The 18421-nt window shown below is 40.5% G+C and overlaps 1 protein-coding gene across 1 annotated transcript in view; it reads right to left on the bottom strand.

The window, feature by feature from the left end:
* Positions 1-2530: 2530 nt before the first annotated feature.
* The window catches only part of LOC131979838 (semaphorin-6B-like), a 42136-nt gene continuing 26245 nt past the window's right edge, over positions 2531-18421 (bottom strand). Inside the window, exons 9-17 of the mRNA XM_059343886.1 lie at positions 18141-18229; positions 16624-16841; positions 16404-16535; positions 15958-16107; positions 15646-15822; positions 13341-13481; positions 12002-12079; positions 9966-10027; positions 2531-8589 (exon numbers count right to left, since the gene is read on the bottom strand). Coding sequence (XP_059199869.1) covers positions 7604-8589; positions 9966-10027; positions 12002-12079; positions 13341-13481; positions 15646-15822; positions 15958-16107; positions 16404-16535; positions 16624-16841; positions 18141-18229 — 2033 coding nt within the window. The 3' untranslated portion in view covers positions 2531-7603. The remainder of the gene's footprint in view (positions 8590-9965; positions 10028-12001; positions 12080-13340; positions 13482-15645; positions 15823-15957; positions 16108-16403; positions 16536-16623; positions 16842-18140; positions 18230-18421) is intronic.

The raw sequence follows: 18421 nt of genomic DNA, 5'->3' as shown, positions 1-18421 counted from the left end.
TCTCGTCAATGCTGCAGCTCTGCGTGCCTTCATTGCCAAACGGAAGTCCTGGACTGACACCCACATCTACATGCTCAACCTGGCTGTCGCTGATTCTGCCCTCATCTTCTTCCTTCCCTTAAGAATCTATGATGCCTTCTTCTGCCTGCCCAAGACTGAATGGTGTACTGTCTTTATTTCCATACATTACATCAACATGTATGCCAGCATCATGACCACCACGGCCATCAGTGTCCAGCGCAACCTGATTATAAGTTTCCCACTGCAGGCGAGAACATGGAGGAAGAAGAAAGAGACAGCTTTTGCTGTGTGTTTGATCTTATGGGTACTTCTTTCGACAATATGTTTTGTATTTGCAGAGAATAATTCTCCCAAAAACCTCTGGACCTGTTATGAAAGATGTAAAGATCGCCCTTTGGACGGAAAGTTTCTCGTTGTTCTGGTATTTGTCGGCTTCCTCGCTCCTCTGTTGATCGTCGTCTTTTGTTCCAGTCGCATCATCTGTATTCTAAAGAATGATGACAATTCAGAGGAAAAGAAAAGCACCATTGGCATAGTAACAGCTAACATGATTGTGTTCATTGTCTGCTACACACCAATTCATGTTGCCTTTGTTGTCAACTACTTTGACAGACCACCTGAAAACTGGAAGTTACTTCCTCCCTCACATGCACATGTGTATTTACTGTGGTCTGAATGGATCGCCTCCACAAACTGCTGTTTTGATTCCATCAGCTATTATTTTCTGTTGAAACGTTTTTATGCATAACTTAAGTGGTAGTACAAGCAGTTATACTGAACAGTATAAAATAAATGATAAATGAATGTTAAAAGGGTACTCCACCAATGTTACACATTAAATTCAGTTTGCTGGTCATGAAGAGTACTACTTAGCCCAGAGGTTCCCAACCCTTTTCCCCCTTAGGGACCCCTTTTCTATAATGGAGTAAACAGACAACTGTCGTATATTCAATCCATAATAACAAGACTACAGAACAACGGTTCAATTAACCCAAATAGTGACAGTTTTGAGAAGATTTTTTTCTGTAAATATTGCTTTAGAGATATGCTTTTCTGTAATTTTAGGTACTTTTAATACAATCCTCTGTATGATGTTTTTTTAACAATCACACAAATGTAATAGGCTTTCTTTTTCACAAGTTCTAATCATTATATTTTCAATCAGGTTTATTTCTCCCTTAAGATTAGCTATTGTTCTGTTCGCTATTTGTTTGTTTGAGCTGAATTCTTTGTAATAATAATTTCATCTATTTCACAAATAAATAAAATGCTGAGATATAGGCCAACTGTATATTTCCAAAAAGAAAGTTGTATATCCCCTTAAATTAAGAAGGCCTTGTGATCCCCAATAAAGTTTTGGCAACCCCTAGTGGCAGTCAGGACTCCTGGAGTTGGGAACCAGTGACCATGTGTGTATAGTGGGCCTCCAGAGGGAAAATAACCCCGATGATGTCATCAAGGTAACCTTAGTTAAGGCTTGAGACTGAACATTTTTGCATCAATTGGAGGTGATTAGGTGAGGCCGTTTAAAGAAGTCTGCATTTTCCAGAGTTGCATTATGGGGGTTGTAGGATCGAGCTTGATACATTTTAGGGACAAACAGTCAGGCTATCTTGACACCTGCTGCTCCATTTTTTTTTTACCATTTTATTTTAGATGATTCTGTTTCTTGGGTGTCCCACAACTTATTGGAAGAGAAAAAGAAAAACACTGGAGTACCCCTTTAAATTTGAGGCAATGTTTGACTGATTGCAATTATCATTATTTGACATTTTTTTGTAATTTATTCTAATGAAATGTAAACAATGTAAAAACAACCATTTCATCTTATTCCATGTGACTCTTTGGTTCCTTATTATACAGTATTTATTTTAAAGTACTGTTAACTATATCAGTATGAACAATGGCAGAACAAAATGTTACTTAATAACCTGCTTTGGCCTGAATCATTCAAATTGCTGTATATATTCTTCAGTTTCTTTAGGGTTGTCTGCATGTGTGTGTTTGCTTTTTGGATATAAATACCCGTTATGCAACTCACTCAACCTTTTGTTGACCTTACTGCTCTCTGTGTGATGTTCAAAGCATCAAATCAAAGCAGAGAACAAGGACTATTCTCATCTCTGCACCAGACTTCTAAAAACAAAACTGCAGTGTGTGTCTGGCTCAGCAGCATAGACAGACATGTCCAGTCAATGCACAGTCAGACAGGCACCCATGGGAGTTAAAGCCTTTTACTGAGGCCTTTTAATGAAGGCCAGTGTCCAGCTCCCTCTTGTGGCGAGAAAAGTAAAAGCTTGAAAGACTCTGCTCTGAAGTTTGCTGCCAATCTGATGACAAATAATCTAATATCTAGAAGATAAACGTGAATTATGAGATATGCATTACTCGAGACTGCTGTGGAGTAACAGAATTACATTTGTAAATGTGTGTATGCGTGGGAACCCGTATAATGATATGCATTTATTTCAATGAGTGCATTCGGAACCACACTCGACAACATTAGCAGTCAATTATATAATGCCATTTAATAGCAGTACTCCAAAGATCGATGGTTATTATAACAGCAGTATCTTAGCAACTGCAAAAAACTCAGCAGGCATCAGTCAAATGAGAAGGCTCAGTTCTGGCTGAGATCAGGCCTGCGACTCTACTCTAATAACAGGAAACAGCTGAACTCAGCAGTCAGCCAAAGTCACGTAAATACTGTACATACATCTTATTCACAGCATTGTCACCGAAGAAAAAAAAAACCTCACACTTCAAACACAGTCCTGTCTCAGAAGAGCATGAACGATCCCCCCATAACTGATACACTATACCTTCAGGTTGATTATTTACACTATTCACAAATGATACAGAACAGCTCCTTTTCAAAATGCAACACAAAGAGAGAAAAGTTGTTGTGCTTTTCCTTATTACTGCACAGTATAATGACTATAAAGAAGAACAAGGTTGTGGGTAACGCTTTATATTAAGGTCTTTATAATAACATTAGTTAATAGGTAATGAGGCCCTTATGAGGCCTGAAAAGATGTTTATTAATATGTGTTAATAAGACAATAAACAGTAAGTGTTAATAGTGACATCATACACATATTTATTATTGGAATTTAAGACATTTATAGGCAATTATAATAAATGTGTTAACAGTTTATAGACTGATTAAATATGTTAATGAAAACCTTATGAGTTTCCTGTAGTTGTTAAAAATATTACAAACACAACAATTGAGTTTATTTAACATACTTATTATTATTGTGTCAGCTTTTCTTAGCTGTTTTTGTTGCATTATTAAATTAATACATGCTTTATTATGTATTTTATTACCAGTTAACTGTGCATTTTTTGCAACATTAAAATTGTATGTTTGTTTTTTTAAATAAAATGTCTTTTTATTACATTTTATAAACCTAGACAGCAATTTAGTGCTCATTCCACATGGGGGAGCTGGGAAAACTGTTAAGTGCATAATAAAGTATTCATTAACCCTAATAAGGCATTGTTCTTGCTTCCAGTAGCTAAAAAAAAACAATAATTAACTGGTAATTATGTATTAATCTTAATAAAGCAACATCTTCGATAAAGTTTCATATGATATAAAAGGTAAGTTAGTTCAACTAAATAAATGTGTATAGTGCTATTATAAACAAGAAACCCATAAGGCTTTTATTAATCTATCTTATCGTCTATAAAATGTTAACAAAATTCTTATAACCGCTTATAAATTTCTTATAATTTAACAATGAATTGTTTATGATGCCATTATTAATACTTACACAGACTTTTAACACATATTAATGTGAATAACCATCTTTCAAGGACCTTTAATGGTCTTATTACCTATTGACTAACACTTATTACAAGGCTCCTTATATAGAGTGTTACCAGAATGAGTACATTCATTCACTCACGATGTTGACAAGTATTTTCAAGGTCCTCCAGTATGGCAGTTGGTTGGTGAAGACAGACGGACAATCACAAGACTACAGAACAAGACGAAAAGTCCAGCATCAGGACATATATGACACAAAATGAGATACACAGCGATCCCTCGCAGCATTTCAGTCCATTTGAGGGTTTGCTTATGAACTTCTCATAAATCATTATTATTACATATTGGCTATCCTGGAGTAAACACATGTCATGGCATCGGTGGAGTCATTACAGTATAATCATTAAGGGCATGAGAAAGTGTCCGTATTCATTCTTACATATTTACAGTATATAAGTGTGACATGATAGTAGTTTATAAACAGACCCTCAAAAACTGCAGGAAGCATCCGGACAGACGGGGAGCTGAAACAAACAGTACAAGCCGACACAGAAATAAAAAAATAATATATAACATTCAGCATGTAAAGGTCAAAGGCATACATATCACAAGTATACTGCAATAAGTGACACCACAGTTTGTGAGGTGCACTGCTGACTGAAATGGTCTTCATGGCACTTTAAAACAAGTTTCTCTCAGTTTTTTGCTTCAGTAATCAGGCATCAGTAAATCATTCATGGTTTTGGCACACATGTAAAAAAAAAAAAAAAAAAAAGACACTGGTAGTTTTTAGCATCTTGGTGATTTCAATCTTGAAGCGGGTTGATATGAAAACAGATTCTCGTACAATAATAGCTATAATGACATGCATGGGTGGATAAGGTCTCCTGGGCACAGACATGCAGAGGGCCCCACCACCTCTCCTACAAAGGGCTTTATAGTTGTGTAGTATCTTTTTGTTTTTGTTTTGTATCTCTTTGTAGTTCTTTCAAATCTCTATGTGGCCATTTTGTGTCTCTAAAGGCGTTTACGTACCAAATCATTCTGGGAACCCACTGGGGAGCTCCCATAAGAGCTACATACCATCAATGGCTCTGTTTCTGTTTTTATTCTCACTGTCTATAGGGCGCCACGTGTTAGCACCTGGTCCTGGGGCACTAACATGAAATAAGCAACACAAGAGATGGTCACATTATATTGTATGACATAAAATATGTTAGTAAACACCCCCACTTGTGAATTTCTACGTTTTGACGAGTCCTTAAAACGGTGGTTGGTAACAAGTATGTAAATGAGGCTACAGTGGTTGTTGGGGACATTTAAAGTCTTCACGCCGGACACGGATGGGAACTCTCTCATGAGTCCGCTTCACAGCCCCTTGTCCTGTTTTTCACAGATTAGATTAATTATCTATTTATTAGGCTACGGTTTCGCTAGCTTGTCAAAACCGCTGGTTAGCTTATTGAAGAGCGTCTGTAGCTAACGTTTTGATGTTAAGGTCATGTGACCATGGTGTCGTTTATAGCATGATAATGTTAGCTTTTTACCTTCATCAGCTGCATTAACTAGCATAAGCATCAGAAATGTGTGTTTACCACCAAGCTTATTTTCTGAAATGATCCAAAATCCAATTCAAATATCCCATAGGCAAATTTTCAATAGACCCAATGGCGATGCTAACTTCCGGGTTGGCGTACAAAAGTATGTAATGCATGCTGTATGTATGTATGTTGGTTGTTCTCAACCAATGAACATACACTTACATCACTCACAGTTCCTTTTATGCTGGGGAGTAAAGGGAGCTAAAAAAAAAAAAAGTCCCTCAAAACGGCGCTCTAAGAACTATGAGTTCTTGTGATGCAGACACAATAAAATGGCCAGTACCAAGAGCTAAGAAAAGGTTTGTCCTGTCCGAAAACATTTATTTCGTTGTCAATTTGTAGTTGTTTTGTTCTCTTTTGAGTGATTTTGAATCTCTTTGTGGTTGTCTCTGTACTCACATTTGGTTGGTGTAGGCCTGTGCCCAGTAGGCCTGTTCAGTAATCCATCCATGATGACATGATAAATGTTTATTTTTATTTGCAAGCAACAGCCTGATATCATTTTTTTGGAGTTACTGTTTGTCTTACATTATCATTTTCATCTAAATTAAAGTTTACTATGTACAGATAAACCATATATATTGCTGCTCACCACAAGGTCAGCACAAACCATTTGCTCGCGGCTGACTGGGACTGAGAGCGAAAATCAAGTCATCTGGTCAGTTATAACAAATTCTCATTATTTTCCACAGTTATTTCATCAAGTCTTGCTTGCTTTTTGCTTCTGTCTTCTTTATCTTGTCACTTTTTTTTATGACTTCCATCTCCACGCTGACACACTCTCACCATGTTGTGTTGATCTAAACGCCAACCATTTCATGGCAACGGACACTTTGATGGGCTGAAAATATAGTCCCATTTGCCTGCTGGGAACATTTCCATTACACCTATTGGCTTCGAGTTAGGCCAGAGGTTTCCATCATCACCACTGTAACTGTCACTTTGCTCTGTATCACGTCTGTGGGACCTTGACCCACTGTGGGCTTAAGGGGAAATTTTACCCAATAAACTTGGACTGTGTTCTATAATTCAGCATTAATGAATGTGTGCGTGTCTGTGTGTGTGTAAGAACCCTAAGGTGACAGTGAAGGACAAGGTGTTCATATATTGCAGCTACTTTAAATCCTCTAAAACACCTCTCTTCCCTCCTTCCTTCCTCTGATACAAGTGCGTCCAGTGTTCGGGTGCAATCTCCCCAGACGTCCAAGTGGAATTATTGGTCATTAAAGAGTACATGGAGTGTGAGGAGGCGAACCAAGAGAGCGATGGTCGGCTCAGATGCCGTCATTACAGAGAGCATGCGCTTGGCAGAAATAGTGCTGACATTTCAGTCCTGCACTCTGCTCTCCAAAGACGTGAGTTATGGTCCCATATCCCCGTGAGACAGGTTAGAGGCATTTGGCACACACGTCGTGCTTCTCGTACACACAGAATACTAAATACCCTCCGTCACCTGTACAAAAACATGTATGCATGTACTGTATATGTGCAGCAGAGAGGAGAAAGAGAAAGAAACAAAGAAGGATTTTGTGTCTCCTCAGCATCCATTAGATTTGTGTTTATAGTCAGAATGACTCAGTTTTTTTGTCTGATGAGTCGCCTGCAGCTTCAGATACTTTTACGACATTCAGATTTTGCTGTTTCACTTCAAGTACCTTGTTGGCAATCATACCAACAGGTAATATAGCGGAGAACAGATGGGTGGCAGGCTTGTTAATGTTATACAAGAGTGACAAAGCATCCCACTGCTGTAGCAGTATTTGACTGGCGCTGCAGCCTCTAAGTGCCATGTCCGTCTTTGTCTCCGTCATCTCTGCCCCCGTTCTTCTTTCTTTTCCTTCTTTCTTTTCCTTCCATCCTCTCTCCTCCCTCTTCCTGCTGCCGCTGAGTATCAGGAGAGAGAGGCAACTCTGCAATGCAGACACAGCAACAACCTCAGTCCATCTGACCAATTAGTGTGAGCCAGGATATGAGTGGCAGACCCAGCAGCCAGTCATAAAGAGAGACCCATCATCATGGGGTGAAAGGGGGGGGGGGGGGGGCTGCCTGAGAGACTGACAGAGGGGCTAAATGACAAATAAAGATGTAGGGAAAAGAGAATGTAAAGGAGAGGGGAATGGACAGAATGAGGAAGAGAGAAAAAAGAGAGATGTAAATAAAACAGAGAGCTGTGGACATGGAAAAGCTCCTGTCATTTTCTCAAGAGTCACTGGCCAGTCTGAGTCCTATCACTGCAGTTCTTCTTACTCATCAGCTGGCTGAGATCCACCAGCTCGCCCAGCTCACCTCGCTCCAGGGCCCCTCTCAGAAGAGCCCTGCTCAGCCCGGGGGTGTGTTGCTGAGACATGTAAGCCTGGTTACTGGGAGCCGGCATGGAGGGTGGGGGCATGGGGACGGGGACCATGCCGTGGCTGCTGAGGATGTATCCTTCTGGGGCTGGCCAGCGCAAAGGCAGCGGCTCGCCATACTCCATGGGGGCGCTGGGTGCTGAGACCACCCTCCGACGCTCAGGCGAGTCCTGGGGGGTCATGGGGTATACATATTCTCCTGCAGACTTCCTGAGAGGGGCTTTGGGCGTCCCCTTCACTGCTTTTTCTTGCTTGCTCAGGCAGACGTAGTGCTGGCGTGGCGTGTCGTTCCCCCGGCTCTCACCGACGTGTCTCCCGCCTCCGCCCTGCTGGAAGAGTCTGGTGGTCAGGTAGACGGAGGGGGGTATGCGGCAGGGGGAGCCCAGCCCTACAGAGCCTCCACCCAGGTATGTCTGGCTGGTGTCCCACCCTCCAGAGTTGGAGTCAGACAGTCGTAGGCCTCTGCGTTTCTGCTGGGGCGTGTGCTCCGGTGTTGGTAGGAAACCTGGGTCAAGCTCTCCAGATTTCACCCAGCCGTTGGGCATGACGAAGAGGGTTTCCCCGCCCTGAGTGCAGGGGCGCTCCCCGCCTCCCTGCCGTGTCACGCTGAGCACAGACCCTCCCATGCTGCCGCCATTAGTCAGCAGGCCTCTTTCACGCCGTTGGATAGACGACTGGGAGGTGCTGCCGTGGCGGCGGTTGGTGGGCTTGTGGGCCATGATCCAGCAGACGGCGAGGCCGGAGAGTGCCGCCCCGATGGTGAAGGCTGACACTGCAGACGCCACAAGCAGGTTGAGGGAGACCAAGCTTTCGGGTTCAATCAGGAGACTCTGCTGTAGAATTCCTGAAGATTAAGAGACACAATTATGAAAATGACATTTAGTAGAGCAGTCTTAATGTCCTCTCAGTGTCCACAGGGTGCAGTTTTAAATTATCATTATTATTACATATAGTGAGTGCCTTACCCCTCCCAAGATGAATGTATCATAATAAATCAATAACTACAATAACACTCATAATTGGTAATTAGGTGCTCAGTATTAAACTGTCTTTAAAAGGAGCTTCTCTCCAGTCTGGCCTTGGGGCTCCACAGGCTCCAGGTTCATGGAGGCCTGCACTTGTCATCAGTGCAGCTCACACCGCAGCAGCTGACTCTCCTTTTCTCCTCTCTCCTCTCCTCACACTTTCCATCCTGCAGCCCGGTCAGTGAGTCTCTCCTCACAGCATACCATTACCTCAGTGTTTCCACCCCAGCTCTAATCGCTCCCATCTGCAGACACAGCAGCACATGCCTGTCCCTGGCTCGGCCTCTGCTGCGCTTTCACCGCTCGGATTAGAGTCTGTCAGGTCTGCAGCCTGGCATCACTGCCTTCTGCTGCTATCAGTTTCTAAGTGCAGGATGAAAACTAGAAACCTGTTTATCAGTTTAAAACTGTGATGAGGGATTAAAATGCTTTTTCTCCTCGGAAATTCAGATCTTACTTAAGTGGATCACTTTGAAAGTGGCCTAAAAGAGGCAGAACAGTTGATAGAATCTGCTGGAGAGGAAATGACTTTTTTTTGTTTCCACTGACTTTGTGAATTTCAGAGCACAGTTCAAAGAGGCCCTCTCTGGTGCCGCTGCAGTGACATCTGAGCCTCTTGACAGAAGTGACATGAGTATTTTATGCTAAGCTATTTCCAGCTCGCTCACCGGCTACCCTCGGTCATTCCTTTCAGATGTTCAGCTTTAAGAGAACAAAGGCTTGTGATCAGGAGGATGTTTCACTTCCCATCCTGCTGTCTGGTGGTTCTGTCTACCAGCATTTAAACTTCTCACATCCTCCCTAATTAAACTGTCTCACACTTTGAGTGTTTTCACCTGTAGGCAGTGAGGTTGACACTAAAATCACACTTCCACTCCCACCTGATTGAGCTCCAGGAAAAAGACAGCAAAACACTCAAATATCATATAATCTAATGTAATGCCAAGGTTGAGTGGATCTTGCTGAGATGCTGAGGAAATCCCATTATACCTATGATTAAATTAAAATGTGGTAAATTACAGAAATTGCCACAAATATTCTCTCCCATGATAGAATCAGAGTTGTTGTTTTTTTCAGAACAAAATGTTCAGTGGCAAGTAGAAGGGTGTAATGAGTGAGTTAGCCACTAGGTGGAGCCTGCCCTCAGTCTGCTGCACACAGCCACAAGCATTCATGTCATAGTGCTGCAACCTACCATCACAGTCTCCTAGATGGGAGGTGGTGTTTCCATACTCCACATCTTGTTGAAAAGGCAGCCTGCAGTCACAAAGAGATCAGCAATCAGAGATTTCAACATGTCTCTCCTTATACAAACAGCATGCAGCAAGAAACATGTCATTATAATGCTTTACCTGCGCTATACACAGTTATGTTTACAGTCCAACACAGAGACTGACAACCTTTTTTTTGTATACAAAGTTCCATTTAAAATGTAATTGTTTATCAATGTGCCATATCAACATTAAGGTAAACATTAAGTTTAATTATGATACATCAAAAATTAAATTTCAGTCAGACCTGTAATTGTTTTCCCTGCAATAAACTTAACAAATAGATAAAAAAAAAATTATGATTACAATTTATATGCACAATTCCCATTTCAGCATACGGTTTTCAAAGAGGTCTTTCATTTGCAGTGTTGCAATGACAGTACATGTGAAAATGATGAAATAAGTACAGGAATATGAGCACTGTACTATACCGGCCAATCAGAGGCAGAGTAGGGTGGATGTTTGCAGAATGTGGGTGGGGAAAAAAATCGATCAAACAACATAAATAACAGGACGCGCAACTGCCAATGGCTGTGAAAGAGGTAATTTGGCATGCGGAGGAGAGGGCACTCCAACATTTTTTAAAAACTGTCTTGCACACTTCACTCTAGTGTGCCACTGGGTAAGCTACTGCCTGCCTGTGGTGCCGTGCAGCGTGCCTGAGGCTGCTGTCACCTGTTCTGACATAACAGAAATAAAAATGGCCTTTTATATGTTCACATTTACAAATTGTATTTGCAAAACTTGTAATTGTAAATTAATGGCCCCATTTGTTGATAATGATCAATCAGATTGATATGGCACGCACTGACATGTCATCCAGTGTAATGGGATACATTATTGATCCCATTATTGATTTGCTCCTTTTGTTTGCCATCCTGCAGGGAAGTCAGAGGTCAGAGGTCAGGGTCAGCGTACAGAGCATGATAGGAGCTGGAAGTAGGGATTGCGATACTGGGTACTGTGTTTGATACAGATAACAATATTACTTTATATTGTTTATGGAAATATACATTTAGAAAGGATAATCATTGTCATTCTTAATTTTGAAACTATTATTATTAATGAGCAAAGTTTGTTATTGTTATTAATACTGTAAATCATGCAAATGTTAAACACCAACACATCTTTACTGGCTTAGTTACCGTTCAAAATTAGTGAAACTTTTACATATTTGAAACTACAGTTAAAAAAATCATTCCTTTATTTTGCAAACGTCCCAACTAATGCGATTGCAGACATAAGATGTGTCTTGTGGTTCAGTCCGTTCATTGGCACAAACAAGTGCAGATAGACTATAATGGCATTATATTATTCTAAGAGCTATAATAACATTAATAAAAATAAATATTTTACACTTAATATTGTTGAATATGTATGGACACATATGAGTAGTAGATTCAGTGTAGTGGCTTCTTTTCAGTAATTATTTCTTAGTATTTCTCAGTGTTTTTGTTGACCTTCTTTAATTATTTATTTATAATTGTTCTCCTTTTATCATTGCACCAAAGTTAGATTTTAATTAGATAGTAACAAATGTTGTTTTCTGCTTTGTTTCTGTTATTTCTATTTCTTTTGTTATCTAACATGTGTAACTATGTCCATAATTGTCCTTGAGAGGGCATTGTGGAAAAAATAAAACTCCAAAGTCTTGCTTGCAGACACAGGAGCTTGAATCCTTATCCCTCAAAATACAAGGACACTGTGCTATTGTTTTTAAGCATATGTTCTCCTTAAAAGTAAAGTACAAATTCAGCATTAGCAAACTTGCCAAAACCTTTCTGTGTGCAACAAACAAGAATGTTGTAACTTTGCCAATAAAACTCCCTAAATATAATAACTTTTCCTGACTTTGCAGGCAGCAGTTCTGCAGAGGTAGGAAACCGCTCACAGGTGTATGCCCGTGTGTGCGTGTGTGTGTGTGTGTGTGTGTGCGTGTGTGTGTGTGTGTTTCCCTCACCGTGTGCCTGGTCTCAGGAAGGAGCAGGTGCTACCTCTGGTCCAACCACAGTAAGGATCCCTGGAGGCCAGACAACTCCTACACACCAAGGAAAATAAAAGTTAAAAAACACTGAGCACTGACCTGATTCTCACAGCGGCCATTTGGACCATTTTAGCAGGAAACCCTCCCCGGGAAGTTTCCTTTCAAATCTGTGCTAGCTTGCTTATCGTCCATCCAGCTAACAACTTTCAGTATAGCGGACCATTAAAGCCATAAAATATAACATGAACTGTATGTTCCTATGGATATTTGTGATGTATGGTTTCTGTGGGAATCAGCTTCAGGTTCTACTGTGTGATTCATATGCTCTTCCCCATATGTGATGTAATAAAACAAATGCCTTCTTAGTATTCATAATAAATCATCTATTTTTATTACAAACCTAAATCAAGCTCCTTGTGACAAGTTAAAAAGTATTTTCCAGGAATAAATAAAATACTTCTGGCTGTAGTTTGACAAACACACGTACAATCTTTCCCCTGCTGAGAGAAACATCAGCAGAACTGCATTCCTTTCTGTTTTTTTTTAGTACAAATAGGCAAGGAGATATTATGGGATTATGCCCCTGGGCACAGACATGTAAAAGGTTCTCAGTAGTGGTTAATTGAAGTCATTTTGCATCCTTTGTGGTTGTTTAGAGTCTTTCTATGGTTGTTTTGTATGTTTTGGAGTCTTTTATGTCTCTTTGCAGTCTTTTTGAAACTATGGGATAGTGTTATGTTTCTGTTGTTGTTTTGTGTCTTTCAAGACAACCCTGATTTCCAAAAAATTAATAAAACAGAAAATGTAAATTAACCACAAAATATGGTAATTTGCTTATTCTGTGTGACATATATTCATTCAAAAAATGTCAATCTTTTTTTTATGATCAAACAGTTTTTGTAAATATTTGCTAAATTCTGAATGTAATGCATTCTGTTTTTTTTACACCGTGTTATAACCTTTTTGGAATTTGGGTTGTAGTATGAATATCTTTGTAGTTGTTTTTCATCTTTTTGTTGTTGTTTTGAGTCTCTTTATGGTCATTTTGCATCTCTTTGTAGTCGTTCTCTGTTTGTAGTTATTTTGCATCTTCCTGTGGCCACTCCTTGGGCCTGTGCCACACATGCCCATTAGATAATCCATTAATGCTTACAGAAGTGAGAGGACAGGGACCAAACAAAAGTTGGACAGCACCTAATTGTACTTTGGCTGATGGTGCTACTACATTTAAACTGACCTAACTCGCAGCCAAAGAAACACTGAGCGCATGAAAAATACTTTGCAAGGCAGAATCAGGTGACTGTGTGTCACTTACTTCATGCAGCGTGAGTGCAGGTGGCAGCGAGATGTGGGCACTCGGACGAGACAGGAGGGGAAGGCCAGCAGCAGAGTGTGACTGGAGCGGTCCAACGACAGAGACAAGAGCTGACGAGCCTGAGGAGAGTCCTCGCCACACCTGGAGACAGCGAGACACAGAAGTGTGACGACAGGAGGCAGAGGGTAAGGAGCAGCACAGGGAGGTCAATGTATGCGTTTTGTCCTCAAATCAACTTGTGACAGGTTCAAAGGCCTCATCTGTTGGTACTCTGACTCAAACAGACCCGTGCCCCAACCCTCATAAACATCAGCAGACTGTTTTATCCCTGCGTAGACACTGCATGGAGCCAGAGCGGTGTGGTGGAAAGGAATAAACTCTCTTTTGTGTTAGCTGCCAGTGGATGAAGCCAAATCCCTATTTTTCTGCAACCATTTTTTGACAATCAGGTCTTTCACAATAATACACAAGACAATAATTAAATATAAGTCGTGAAGGTTTCCGTGAATGACACCAGAACAGGAATAGCTTGAATAAATATTGATCAATTTAACAACAATATGCTCATTTCCATTATTAAACCAAATAGAGCAGAAACATTTCGTTGATCAATCAATAAGTCACTTGACAGGGAACTATTTTGATGATGTTCAGTCATTTTTCTAGCTCAATCGCCACATATTCTCTTGCTCCAGCTCCTCAGATATTCACATTTTATGCCTTTCATTGGATCTTTTGATTTTGGAAAATTTTTGAAGCATTCAGCATTTTTGGACATAATTGGTGTTTTGTTAATTGTCACATCAATCAAAAATAATTGTAATTGTAATTTCAACCATACAATCAAACACTTTAAAGGTTAATGACTATAAGCTGCATGTTTTGTTGAGTTGTGTAGTATGTTCAAACAAAGAGAAATTATAATTTTGTTGGAAATGTTGCTCTAACTTCCCAGAGAAACATGAGATGATACGTAAAAGAGTAATTATGAATTCTACAATGTCACAGACATGATTCCTTTTTAAACTTTTTTTTTGTATTTACTGCAGCCATTTTGCAACACAGTAATCCAGTTGAGACCTTGATTCATTGATGTGATATTTTAATATCGATCCAGCTTATTATGATTGTTACTATGACAAGTGGCCCACAGAGCTAATGTGACAGTAACTTACAACAATGTTTAATACGCTCATATAATTATTTTTACTATGATTGTTTTGACCACAAATAACAGCACGGGGCTGCCCCATGATTGATTTCACCACATAGCCCATTGCCGTGTTAGTGACCTGTCAATCACAAGTCAATGATGCCCCAAATCATTTCTTCTAAGTGGGACCATTATTTACGCAATTAACATCATATGTACTGATGAGGACTTGAGACCACAATCTTTCATTTTTACTGAGGCAATAAATCAAGAGAGAAGTAGTCTCATTTTGTATAGAGATAGATAGGACCGGACTTGTTTGCAACCGATGGTGTTGACCCTTGCTGGACTTTTGAGAGATTGCAGGCTTTAGGCACTTCTGCACTTGCTTCACTGCTCAGACCGGGAGATTGCAGCCTGGTAGCTGTATGGGTAGTAGAGTAATGGTAAGTTTTCTTAGTTAATGTTGGTTGTTTAACAATGAAGACAACAACTCCCCTGATCCTACGCAACTATCTATCTATCTATCTATCTATCTATCTATCTATCTATCTATCTATCTATCTATCTATCTATCTATCTATCTATCTATCTATCTATCTATCTATCTATCTATCTATCTATCTATCTATCTATCTATCTATCTATCTATCTTTAAGTCTATTTAGCCTACCTATCTTTCGGAGTTTTAAAGTTCGCTACAAGGTTCGATTTTCCAATAATATTCAAATAGTTTCCAGCGAATATCAATGTTCAATGTGTATGTGCAGGATGGTGTGGTACCTTATGAAAAGTAAGTGTTTTATGGAATTTCAGACATTGTAGTTTATATCTCAATGTATACCATGTATTACCCAATATACACTTAACACTACGCAAGAATATTACACCTCATTACATCCCACTTTCACACACAACCTCATTTGGCCATAATGGAAAAATCTACTTAATCTCCCACTATACGAATACATACTTCCTACGGGCACTGCGCTAGTATATATGAATTGAAGAATGTTCTTGGGTAAAAGGCTCCTGCTGCTCTCCAGTTCTCAGAAAAGGCAGGCAGCATGAGACCTGAACTACCTGCAGCAACATGTCAAAATGTACAACTTTATGGAGATCAGGGACAAATGTGTCCTCACTCCTACTCACTTCTCTGGGTTGAATCCTTCCACCTCCTCCAGGAACACACTGCCGTGGGAGACAGAGTCTCCGTTGGGAATCATTAGAAACTTCAGGATGGTTCCTCGAGTGGAGCCCAAGAACAAGACCGTGCGGTTCTTATGGGGACCAGCTTCAGTGTCCACCACCATGGAAGTCAGCTGGTACCTAGACCCATTTTTTGAAAGGTGATCAATAAAAAACATTTTCTATCCTATCTCAAAGCTATGATACATGCTTTTAAGTTGATGCTATAAAAGGTTCTGCATGGGCGCTATTAAACAACTGAGTCAGTATTCATACCGTCCCATAGTCTTGACCACCCAGGGTCTGTGCCCCAGCAGAGGAACGGTCTCGTCCATCAGTGGGTGGGTCTTCACAAAGTTCAGCACCTCATCCGGCAGTGTAGTAGAGGAGCTAAATCTGGATCCCTGCACTGCACATCCCCCTGGTCTGCAGGCAGAGAAAGAGAAAGAAAGTGAGAGGTGAAGAACAGATAGATAAGAATGTGAGCGATAGAAGTCCAGAGAGAGCTAGAAGAAAAGAGCCAGAGGAGTTCTTCCTGCAGCTGCTGGAGGCTGTATTAGAATATTTGCTGAATAGTAGTGAAGTTTCTGTGTGATTGACAGTTGGAGCTTATAGCAAGGCAGTAAGTACAGTAGACTATATGTGTGAGACAGATGCTCAGTAAAGCAGCACTGCAGTATTTTACTCCAAGATAGGCTCACATACACTTTGCATAACAATACCTCGGTTTAGGCACTGCTTCGTCCGGCACAGGAGTCCAAATAGACTCGGGGGATTTCTGCTCTTTAAAGCGTCCCTCAAAAACATGAGCGAGCTGCTGCATGTCAAACACACACACAGCAGAGCCGGGGATGCTGCCATAGAAAAACAGAAAAGAAGACAGTGATGAGAGAAAAATAGTGTTTGTGCTTGTTTGTGTGCACACTGTGTGTATCTCTGTACCTGTTTGGGGGTGTGGAGAAGAGACCCAGGATGACGTCTCGGCCCTGCATGTGGATAATGTTGCTTGTGGCGTGCAGGAGGTTGAAGTAAAAGTGTGAATCTCCCGGGACGGAGCAGTTGAGCCGTGCCTTCAGAAAAGTGGTCCACTGTTTCTCGAGGACGCGCTGAGAGCCACCAAGGTCTGCCTTACACACACGAGCAACACGGGACACCATTACCTGGAATAATACAAGAAAGGTCTCAGCAAAGAATCTCTGTATGTGTGTCCTAGGTATGTCTTGAGATGAGTATTCATATTGTCTGCAGCTGGCCTTTACAGACTACAAACCAAGCTCTTATTTACTTTCCTGGTGTCAACAAACACAAGCATATTACCTACAGGAAAAGCCCCACCCTGCTCCACATTTTTGCCATTTTAACTTATGACACTAATAACATTACCACCGGCAAAATATCACTGCTAATTAAATCAGTGCTCTGACTAATACGCCTATTTGGAAATAAATACCTCCATGGGTATTTCACTGGTGTTTGTGGTGGATAATAGCTGCGACCTGTGTATGTTTTTTTCAGAAAGCAGATTTAGTGATAAGGGGGCTCCAGACAAATGCCATCTTGCTTTATGTTTCACCCTTTCTCAACCTGAGAAAGCTGGCGGTGGCAATAGAAGTACTCTTCAAAGATTTTTTATAAGATTTTTTTTTTGCATTTTCATGCTTTATTAGATAGTAACAGAGATAATGGAAGAGGGAGACATGAGGATTAGACACGCAATAAAGGGACCTTTGCCGTAGTGGTACGCGCTCTACCAGTGAGCCAATGGTACGCCCCTTTTTTAATAGTTTTAATAAAACTATTAGTCCTACATGCATATTTTTACATTAAGTGATAAGTGAAAGAGACGCATCATCATGATGTACTTAAATTTGCTCAATGTATGTTCAAGGTTGAACTTTTAATTTGTTATACCATGTTGGATAGTTTAATGAATAATAATGCACTATATATTTTCTTTGCTATATTTTATGAGTAAAATCTGAATCTGCAACGTAACCGGTAACATTTTTCTACCAGGTAAATGCAGTAGTACAATGTTTTCCTCTGCAGTAGGAGTACACAGGGATCCAGTACACTTGAGTTGCATATTTTTTGTGCTTTAAGTTTAAATATTAACATAATTTTACATTTTTCATGTCTAAAAACCATAATAAATCTATGGCTGTTTTGGGCCCTTTTAGTTGGGACTGAAAGCAGTTGACGACTCTGCTAAATGGTAAAGTCTGCCCTGGTGTTTTGTCCTGTGAAACAGGAGTGTTTTTCATTGTTGGTTCTGACTGTGAGAGGCTGCGACTTGGGCGTGTGATGCAACTACTGTATGTCATGTCAGGCGTACTGCTCAGGATGAGCAGTTCTCAAGAAAGCTGCAAGCAGTGATACCATGGGACAAGAAAGAAAGAAAGAAAGAAAGAAAGAAAGAAAGAAAGAAAGAAAGAAAGAAAGAAAGAAAGAAAGAAAACCTTCTCTAGATGATGAAACTCCATGGCCATCTCTCTGAAGAAGAAATAGATATGAGGCCCCCACTCCATGGAGCTCACAAAGTAGGGCTCTGAAATATAATATGAGAAAAACACAGTTAGTCAAACACAAACACACACACACACACACACACACACAAAAACACACACACCCACACACAAATAGAGAGCATCAGCGACGCAGTGCCGGGGGCCAAACGTAACGCCTCACAGTCCCTGACATGCCGCTGTAATAACAGTCACATCGACATGGACTGCTGCCG

This window comes from Centropristis striata, chromosome 11, assembly GCF_030273125.1.
Source record: "Centropristis striata isolate RG_2023a ecotype Rhode Island chromosome 11, C.striata_1.0, whole genome shotgun sequence".
NCBI classification, from domain to species: domain Eukaryota; kingdom Metazoa; phylum Chordata; class Actinopteri; order Perciformes; family Serranidae; genus Centropristis; species Centropristis striata.
This window is presented reverse-complemented; position numbering and strand designations above follow the sequence as displayed.